This window comes from Panthera tigris, chromosome E3, assembly GCF_018350195.1.
Source record: "Panthera tigris isolate Pti1 chromosome E3, P.tigris_Pti1_mat1.1, whole genome shotgun sequence".
In the NCBI taxonomy this organism is placed as follows: Eukaryota; Metazoa; Chordata; class Mammalia; order Carnivora; family Felidae; genus Panthera; species Panthera tigris.
In genome coordinates, this window is record NC_056675.1 from 7,574,570 (window position 1) to 7,584,659 (window position 10,090).

At 60.0% G+C, this 10,090-nt stretch overlaps 1 protein-coding gene across 2 annotated transcripts; it reads left to right on the forward strand.

Moving 5' to 3' along the window:
• Positions 1-334: 334 nt before the first annotated feature.
• NYAP1 (neuronal tyrosine phosphorylated phosphoinositide-3-kinase adaptor 1) lies at positions 335-8,815 on the forward strand. Of its 2 annotated transcripts, none has more exons than XM_042972272.1 (7): positions 335-409; positions 1,686-1,837; positions 3,415-3,770; positions 4,242-5,759; positions 6,676-6,894; positions 7,107-7,216; positions 7,799-8,815. In XM_042972272.1, the coding sequence occupies exons 2-7, from the start codon at positions 1,770-1,772 to the stop codon at positions 8,054-8,056; spliced, it is 2,529 nt and encodes an 842-aa protein (XP_042828206.1). In that variant the 5' UTR covers positions 335-409; positions 1,686-1,769; the 3' UTR covers positions 8,057-8,815. The 2 variants fall into 2 exon arrangements, with proteins under 2 accessions (XP_042828206.1, XP_042828208.1); XM_042972274.1 differs by having other exon boundaries at positions 6,679-6,894.
• Positions 8,816-10,090: the final 1,275 nt, after the last annotated feature.

Sequence of the window (10,090 nt, forward strand, 5' to 3'; positions counted from 1 at the left end):
CTTTGCTCCGCCGGGGCTTTGGACACCGAACCAAACACCGCCCGGCCGTGCAGGGGCAGAGGGGCGACGAAGAGAGGACGCCTCAAAGCGGGGGCGGGCCGGCGCCAGGTCCCCCGCGCCCCGCGCCCTTTCTCCGAGTCCCCCCCGCAGCCTCCGCGGGCTCGGCGTCCCCCGTGCCTCCCACCCCAGCCTGGCGGCGCAGCGCGGCGCGGCCGCTCCCACTCCGTCCTTGGAGGGTGTGGAAGGGTGGGTTTGGGGCCGGGGGCGGGTCTGGGGGCGGACCCGGAGGCGGGGCTGTCTCTGCGGCAGGGCCCAGCTCGGCTCCCCCCGGTCTCTCTCTGTCTCTCCTCCTCCCTCCTCCTGCTCCGGGCGGAGCCCGGCATGGGGGGGCCGGCGCCCGGCAGGCCAGGTACGGTGATGTGGAAATTGGGGAGCCTTGGTGCGGGGAGGTTTGATGGGGGGACAGGGAGTAGTGAGGATTGGCGGGGCGAGAGACGGAGAAACCCAGGGTAGCAGGACAAGGGGAAGGGGAGGGGTGCCCGGGAACCTGGGGCCCTTGGATGGAGAGGGGAATGAAGCCGCCAGGTTTGGAACAAACAGGGAAGGGAGAGGACGGCAGTGAGGAGGGGCGCCTAGGAGGAGAGGTGAGGCCGACGGTGAAAAGGAGAGTGTGTTTGGGGGGAGGGAAACCAAAGCAGGTATGGAGGCCGCAGCTCAGAAGGTAGCTGTGGGGCCAGACTAGAGACCCCGCGGGTGGGATTGAGGGCAGGGACTGGAAGAGGGAAGCCGGGAGCCTCCCAGATCCTGGAGGAGGAAGAAGGTGATTTGGGCCATCATGGAGAGAGGTGGAGACGGTCACCGAGGGGCCAGTGTTGCAGGAATAGGGGTGGACCGAGGCCCGGGCCCAGGCAGAGGACCGGAAGGGGGAACCTGCCCGCAGGGAATGGAAATAGATGTTTGGGTAGTATTGTAGATACCCAACTTGGAGTGCCCCCACCCCTTCCCCAGCATCCCCACCCTGCCCTCATGACACCCCCTGCCTCGGGGCCCAAGACGGGGTGGGGATTCAGACTGTCCCCCCTTCCCCTGTGGGGTGCGATGTACGCAAATAGGCCCCAGTATAACTCCTTGTCTGTAGGTATGTCCAGTTCTGTGTAGCCGATCTGTGTGTGTCTGGAGGTCTCTGTGTGCTGTGGGTGTGTCGGGGGTGTTTATGTCTGTGTGTGTCTGCCTGATGCTAGGTTGTGTTTACCCATGCCGATCTATGTGTCTGGTCCTCTGTTTGTAGATATGGGTTCTGTGGCCTGGTGGTTTGTGTGTCTGAATGTGTGTTTGTGTGGCTGTGGGGTTGCTGTGCATTTGTGGGGCCTGTGTGGTAGATCAGGATGTATTTACAGGATGGGAATCTGTGTCGAGCTGATCTCTCCAGAATGTGTGTTTGTGGCTCTGGACATCTTTGTCAGGGTGTGTGACTCTGTGTACACATGTCCTCCTATGTCTGTCTGTCTACGGGTCCTAGAGGCAGTGTTGGGTTTTCTGTGCTTCCATCTGTTTTCCACTCTCTGAGGACCCAAGTCACATCTCCGCTTCTCTCTCTCTCTCTCTCTCTCTCTCTCTCTCTCTCATTCATTCCTGGCCCCCACCCACCCCACATCTTCCTTTTTTTCCTTCTCATCTCCACCAAGTGGATCCGGGACCCAGGGAGGGCCGCCCCCCGGGCCTGGTGGCGCTGAGCAGGGCCCCCCAGCCCCCACCTCCTGCCCCACGACATGAACCTCCTCTACCGAAAAACCAAGCTGGAGTGGAGGCAGCACAAGGAGGAGGAGGCCAAGAGGAGGTAAGGCTGCGGACCCAGATTGCCCTCTGGGCTGTCCCACACCTCTGCTTCCCCGGTGGCTGGACCACATCCCTCTGCCCTTCCTGGCTCCAACAGCCTCGTCATGAGTCTGATCTTAGAGTCTATGCTCAGTACAGAATTGCTGGCATTGCATACACCCTGTCCCCACCCTGCTCCTGGCTCCTGGCTCCAGCCCTCATCCTGGCCTCATGGGGGGCTTCTGGCTCAGGAGCACCCTGTTGGCTCTTCCCCACCCCTGGAGGCCCGAGTCACCCCTTCCTGACTCACCTCTGGCCTGTAGTCTCCTTTCTGTCTATGTGGGGCTGGCTCCAGGCGCCCCTGTCACCTGACCTTGGTAGGGGCAGACCCTGCTACCCTCATGGTCCAGGGACTGAGTCATTTGAGGGGCACCAGAGAAGATCCATTTGCCTCCCTCCCAGCCTCCTCTGCTGGGGGAGATGAGGGGGCCAAGCGACAGGGTTTTGTGTGTGTGTCTGTGTGTGTGTGTGTGTGTGTGTGTGTGTGTGTGTGTGTGGTAGGAGACGTGAAGGCTGGGTCCTGCAGAAGAACCAGGGCTGGGGACCTCTCCCTGCTTGCCCTCTCTCCTTGCCCTCCCAGGGACCTGGATCCTGGCCTCTCCGCTCTCGCTCCCCTCTCTCTTCATTCCCATTGACTGCACAGCCTCTTGGAGCCTGAGTCAGAGCCACCTCCCTGCTCCCTTCTCCCTCCTTGAAACTGTGGAGTTTAATTCTTTTTGTTAATTAGATTAATCAGAGCTATGACTACAGCGATCTCTCCCTAATGAAGGGTTAGTAGACAGGGCCTTAATGAGAGCCCACCCCACAGTGGCTCTCCCCTTTTCCCTGCCAGCCGCCCCTCCCTTCACTCACACAGAAGCTCAGGGACAGTGAAAGGGAATGGAGGTGAGCCTGGGAGGTTGACAGAAAGGACAGCACCGAGAGAGAGGAAGAGAGAGGGGAAGGGAGGAAAAGGATCAGCAGGAGGAGGCTGATGCGGCTGTACGGCCCTCATCTGGGAATGGAGGCGCGGTGTGGTGTGGGAGCACAGGCCGTGGTAGCCGGACGTGACGGGAGCCCAGAGACCAGGTGTGGGCCAGCGTGAGCCTGGGAGGAGCAGGGCCGTGATGGCAGGTGTATGTGCCAGACAGGGCTGTGCTGCCTGCGTGTGCATCTCTCTACCTGTGCATGAAGCCGTCCACACGAGTGCCGTGTGCCAGATATGCCCAGGCTGGGATCACACAGCTCCAGCGATACTCCTCTGCACACATACTCATCCCTTCTCTCATCCCTGCTCGCCTCTCCTCCCCAATCTCCTTGTCTTTTTTAAAGCCTAGGGATTCTGCCTGACGTTTCTAGTTTAGTACCCCGGACCTTCGGGCAGCCTCCCATCCCCACCCCAGGCCCCTTCCTCCTCTTCCTTCTCCTCGAGGCTCCTCCTCCTCCTCCTCCTCCTCCTCCTCCTCCTTGGAGGCCACAGGGTTGCACACCCCTCTTAGGGTAGAGGAGGGGGAGGCCCAGGCCTGAGGCCCAACCTTTGTTCCATCTTTCTCTCTCCAGCTCCAGTAAGGAGGTGGCCCCTGCAGGCTCCGCAGGGCCCGGGGCCGGCCCAGGGCCTGGGGTCCGCGTGCGGGACATCGCCTCGCTGCGCCGCTCCCTCAGGATGGGCTTCATGACAATGCCAGCCTCCCAGGAGCACACCCCCCACCCCTGCCGCAGCGCCATGGCCCCACGCTCACTCTCTTGCCATTCAGTGGGCAGCATGGACAGTGTTGGGGCTGGGCCTGGGGGGGGAGGTGGGGGTCTCACAGAGGACAGCAGTGCCCGAAGACCCCCTGCCAAGCCCCGGAGACATCCTAGCACCAAGCTCAGCATGGCAGGGTCGGGGGCAGACATGCCCCCAGGCAAGAAAGCAGGTGAGATACCCCCAACCCTTCCCGGGAGCTGGGGGAGCTGGGAGGATCCATTCCAGGCCAAGAGAGGCCTACAGGGGAGGGTCCATTCAGGGAAGAACCAAGGGAATGGAAGGTTCCATTCTCAGAGGGAGTGGGGGGAGGGTTGTTTCTTTTTGGAAGGGCCTGAGATGAACGATTCAAGGGTAGGGGAAGCTCCCTGAAAAGCCCATTCCTGGGGAGGGGGTGGCCTGGAAGGGACACGTGAAGGTGGAACAGAATTTAGGGTGGGAGCTGCAGATTCCAGGGAGTTCATTGGAAGGATGATAGAGCTGGCTGGTAGCAAAGGAACCTATGTGCTTTCAGTTGAGGAACGTGGGGGAAATAAAGAGGCAGATATGTCCTTGCAGATGGGGTAAGAGATGAGAGGGGGTCTGCCCATCTCCTTCCCCCAATAAGAGCCCAGTTTATTTTTCTCTTTCCCATTCTGCCCAGGCTCACAGAAGCCAACCCCAGAGGGCCGAGAGTCCAGCCGGAAGGTTCCTCCGCAGAAGCCCAGGCGAAGCCCCAACACTCAGCTCTCTGTCTCCTTTGATGAGTCCTGCCCCTCAGCTCCCTCTCCTCGAGGGGGGAATCTGCCCCTTCAGCGCCTCAGTAGGGGGTCCTGCGTAGCTGGGGACCCTGAGGTGGGTGCCCAGGAAGAGGAGCCCGTGTACATTGAGATGGTGGGGGATGTCTTCAGGGGAGGAGGGCGAAGTGGAGGGGGCCTGACCGGGCCCCCTCTCGGGGGTAGAGGCCCGACCCCTCCAGCTGGTGCCGACTCGGACTCGGAGGAGAGCGAGGCTATATACGAGGAGATGAAGTACCCACTGCCCGAGGAGGCAGGGGAAGGCCGGGCCAATGGGGCCCCTCCATTGACCGCAACCTCCTCGCCACACCAGCCTCAGGCCCTGCAGCCCCACACCCACCGCCGGCCAGCTTCAGCCCTCCCAAGCCGGAGGGATGGGACACCTACCAAGACCACTCCTTGTGACATCCCCCCACCCTTCCCCAACCTCCTCCAACACCGTCCTCCGCTCCTGGCCTTCCCCCAAGCCAAGCCTGCTTCCCGAACCCCTGGCGATGGGGTCTCAAGGCTACCGGTCCTCTGCCACTCGAAGGAGCCAGCGGGCTCCACCCCAGCTCCCCAAGTGCCTGCCCGGGAGCGGGAGACGCCTCCCCCGCCGCCTCCGCCTCCTGCTGCCAACCTGCTGCTGCTGGGACCCTCAGGCCGGGCCCGGAGCCACTCAACACCGTTGCCACCCCAGGGCTCTGGCCAGCCCCGGGGGGAGCGGGAGCTCCCCAACTCCCACAGCATGATCTGCCCCAAGGCGGCAGGGGCGCCGGCAGCCCCTCCTGCCCCAGCCGCCTTGCTCCCTGGCCCCCCCAAGGACAAGGCTGTGTCTTACACCATGGTGTACTCGGCGGTCAAGGTGACCACGCACTCCGTCCTGCCAGCTGGTCCGCCCCTGGGTGCTGGGGAGCCAAAGACGGAGAAGGAGATCTCAGTCCTCCATGGGATGCTGTGCACCAGCTCGAGGCCCCCAGTGCCTGGGAAGTCCAGCCCCCACAGCGGGGCCATGGGCGCAGCAGCTGGGGTCCTCCACCATCGTGGCTGCCTGGCCTCCCCGCACAGCCTTCCGGACCCAACCGCAGGCCCCCTGACTCCCCTCTGGACCTACCCAGCTGCAGCAGCTGGGCTCAAGAGACCCCCTGCCTATGAGAGCCTCAAGGCTGGGGGGGTGCTGAATAAGGGCTGTGGAATGGGGGCCCCATCCCCCATGGTCAAGATCCAGCTTCAGGAGCAAGGGACCGATGGGGGTGCCTTTGCCAGCATCTCCTGCGCCCATGTCATCGCCAGTGCAGGGACACCAGAGGAGGAAGAAGAGGAGATGGGCGCCACGACATTTGGGGCAGGCTGGGCTCTACAGAGGAAGGTCCTGTATGGAGGGAGGAAGGCAAAAGAGCTGGACAGTGAGTGAGGGGTAGGAATTTGGGGGTGGGGGACTGGGGATGCCCGTGATGATTTCAGGGAAGTGTTGGAAGGGTTATTTGGAAGCCACAACCCATTGTCCTGAAGTGGGAAGTTTTCAAGGAGACCAGAGAATAAGGGCATGCAAGAGACTGAGGGGAGGGGGTCCCCACATGTGCACTGGAGGGGCAAGGAAGATCTGCAATGGGAAGGGGCTGGAATCTGGCCCCAAGAGTAGCCTCCTGCCCGGTCCTGCTCTACTCCCTGCCCTTCCCTTTGCTAGGCTGCAGGGGTGTGTGTTTGTGAGTGTGCGCACACGAAGGGCTAAACACAGCTGCCTCCCAGCTGTTGCCATGGCAACCCATCCAGACAGGAGGGAGAGGAGAGGGAGGCCCCTACCGTTGCCTGGCAACGCAATGCTCTGCCAGGCCTCCTCTCGGAGCTGAGCTTAGTTCACTTGCAGCCCTTCCCCCAACAACCTCCCCCTTCCCACTTCCTGGCTCAGGATTTGGGATCTCCCCCTCCTGGGGAAGACCAGGGCTCCTGGTCTCTGTTTCAGATGGTGGTCATTCTGGCCCTATCAGGCCAGGAGGGGCTCTGGGGCTAAAGCTGGGCCAGGGGAGTCCCCTTTGACCACAGAAAAGGGGTTGACGAGCAAATAGCTGATTCTCAGCCCAGGGATGGTACCAGTGGGTGGAGAGGAAAGTGGCAGTAATGGGGTCCCTCGTGTGTGTGTGTGTGTGTGTGTGTGTGTGTGTGTGTGTGTGTTTGGGCAGTGTGAGGTAGCGTCCCTGCCTTCCCAGCTGTGACTTCCAAAGGGGCAGTTACTTCTGGTCCCTGCATGCCATGGTGTGTGTTGCTGGGGGGACAGCAAGACCCTTCTCATGTGTAGGCACTGAGCTCCCCTTGTCATCCCAGCAGAGCTCGAGGATGGTGCCCGGGCCTGGAACGGCAGTGCCGAGGGTCCAGGCAAGGTGGAGCGTGAGGACAGGGGCCCTATGGCATCAGGGATCCCGGTGAGGAGTCAGGGGGCAGAGGGCCTGCTGGCCAGGATCCACCACGGAGGGGACCGAGGAGGGAGCCGCACGGCGCTGCCCATACCCTGCCAGACGTTTCCTGCCTGCCACCGCAATGGAGGTGACACCCTTCCCACACCCGGACACAGATGGGGCCGGATGGGGGAAATCTCTCTGGGTCCATGCCCCGGGCCCTCCATTTTACCACCACATGTCAATTCCCTTTTCTCCTCTGCTGAGTCGTGGGCAGCCTGGAAGGGGCTGCCCTCTGGGAACTTCGGGAAGGGAACCTGGAGGCCCCGACCCCTCCTCACTTCTCATTTTCCACCTCAGACTTCACGGGAGGCTACCGCCTGGGGCGCTCCGCCTCCACCTCTGGAGTCCGGCAGGCCGCGCTCCACACACCCCGGCCCTGCAGCCAGCCTAGGGATGCCCCAAGCCAGGTGAGGAGGAGGAGGACGGAGTTGGGTTTTCTTTTATTTGTGAAGGAGCAGGTAGAGAAGAAAGCCTGGGTATGGAAAGAAAAGTAGGAGGTCAGCCTGGGGCTGGCACAGTCTAATAGGGGTTCAGAGGAGAGTTGGGGCGGGGGGGGGGGGGAGGCAGTGATCCTGGGAAGAGCCTGTATTAATCAGATGGACAGCCTGGCAGGGCCACCACTGGCCTGCAGTGTCCCTCTGTGCATTTAGGAAAAGGTGTCTGCTTGGGGTGGGATGGGGCGGGACCAACTCAAAAAATGCATTCTGCAGTTTGTTAAAGGTGCCCATTCCTCAGGGTGAGACAGGCCCAGCCTGGCCGGTACCCTGTGAGGCCAAGGGTGCAAGGGCTGGGTTCCTGTCACCCACTCCCCACCCCCAGCTAGAGGGGAGAGGACAGAGGCCTTGGGGGGCATGACATGAACTTGTTTCTGGGGAAAGGCATCGGTCTTTGCAGTGGGGGACAGGACCTGGTCACTCCGAGGTCCTTGACCCCCCCCCTCATTCCTTTCTCCCCTCGTCGCGGGCCGGCGGCGGGAGGAAGGGGCACAGACCCACCCCGCGCTGCCGCTGCCGCTGCCCCTACCGCCTCAGCCTGCCCGTGAGCGCGATGGCAAGCTGCTGGAGGTGATAGAGCGCAAGCGCTGCGTGTGCAAAGAGATCAAGGCCCGCCACCGCCCCGACCGAGGCCTCTGCAAGCAGGAGAGCATGCCCATCCTCCCCAGCTGGCGGCGGGGGCCCGAGCCCCGCAAGTCCGGCACCCCACCCTGCCGCCGGCAGCACACGGTCCTCTGGGACACTGCCATCTGAGGAGGCCGGGAGGCCGGGGCACCGGACTGGGGAGCGGGGCGGGGGTGCCAGAGACTTGCCTTGAAAGAGGGACACTTGAAGGACCAGGTGAGAGAAAGCCAGGGAGAACCCCTGCCTTCCACCCTAACCCCCGGAGACGGGGAGTGCGCCAGGCCCACCGGGCTTGGGGCGCCAGCCGCGCCCCCTGAGATTTGGGGGAGGAGGGTTTGTTTGAGGTTGGAAGTGAGGGCCTCCGCTGCTCTCCCAGCCGGGCGAGGTAGACTCCTCCTCCTGAGAGGGCAAAGGCCAAGCCAGAAGTCAGCGTGGGGGAGGAGGGAAGGGAAGGGAGGAAGGAGGGCGGGTCAAGTGAAGGACGGGGCTAGAGTGTGAGGTAGAGGGCCTCTTTTATAAGAGCCGGGAGTGGGGAGGGGGTATTTATTTCATTATTTATTTTAGTTGGGAGGGCAATTCTGGGCCCTTCTGACCTACTCCTGGGCAGGGAGCAGACAATGGTGGGCAATTAAAGGGAACCAAGTTGGCGCTCTCCCCAATGCCTGAAGGCCCCACCATCCGCGCCCACCCCCAAGCTGGGGATCAGTCTGGAGTGGGGAGCCCAGTGAGAGAAGGGAGGGAGGGGCTCCGGTGAGCTGAGGGCCGCAGACTCATTACAGTACTTACCAATGGCCAGAATTTGGTAGTGAGTGTGGCCTGCTGTGAAACAGGCATCTTATTTAGCTCTGGGGTGAGGGTCTAGCACCAGGGATGGGCGGGATGATGGGGAAGGAGGGACATTTTAGCGGGTGGGGGGTGGGTAGGGTATTTATTTAAATTTTAAAAAATCAGAAGAGATGTCAGGAACTTTTTTTTAATTCCTTTCTTTTCAGAATAATATATTAAAAGACTAACGATCCTAGAACTGGCTTCTTCTATTTCAGTGTGCTCCGCTTTTCTTACACCTGTATCTTTTCCCTCTTGCCCCATGGTTGGTGGGAGTTGGAGGTGGTGCAGGGAGGGGTGAGTGGCTGTGGCAAGTAACAGGGAGAGGTGGAGTTTGAGGTAAGTCTTTGGGAATGCCACCATGCTGTGATTCAGCAAGCATTTACTGAGCCAGCATCTGATATGTGTTTGGCAATACACTCATACAGAAGGAATATTCAGACTGAAGCCTGCCCTCAAGCAGCTTCTAGTCTACTAAGGGGGAGGAGACACCTGGGACAACACCGGACAGTGCTACAGCAGTAAGGGGGCTGGGAGTGGCTGGAGTAATCTAAGGCTTCCTGGAAAGTGAGCCTAAAAGGACAGGTAAGGTTTGGATGAGCAGGGGGAGGAGGGACCGTCCCAAGGTCACAGTATGATTATCTGCAGAAGAGTAGGAGATGGAGGTGGGGCAGGCAATGTGTGTAAATAATGCAACGCGCAATGAGTCAACCATGATGAAGATGGTTTGGAGAGATGGGCATCAAAGCAAGATGCTCAGCCTCAAGAAGCAATCACGGGAGAGGATAAAAAGTGTCTGGGAGAATGGAGGGCAAGGGACAGTTTGTAAGATGCAGCTGAAAGAACAGCCCCTGCTGGGGAATGAAGGAGCCAAAGGGGGGATCCTTGAAGCCCAAGTTTGGAGCTCCTATGATTGGGTAATGAGCACCTTGACAGAACAAAGCAAGATTCCTTTGAGGGAAGAATTTTGGATTGGAAGCAATGGTTAATATCCAGGCTGAAAGGTTTGTTACCAGCTAGAACAGTGTGGTGGATGGCACAAGAGATGTTTTTAAGCAATCTGAAGATGAACATTTTTTTTTCTTTAAAAAAAAAAAGATTTTATTTTTAAGTAATCTCTACACCCAACGTGGGGCTTGAACTCACAACCCCAAGATCAAGAGTCACATGCTCTACCGACTGAGTCAGCCAGACACCCCAAGAAGAACATTTTTTTTTAAAAAGCTTTAACAGTTTTCTATTTATTTTCATTCCTATTAGAGAAATTATAACCAGGCACATGAAAGTATTTGTTATTTCATGGGTATTGTTGCACAAGATGAGGCTAAATTTATTTCT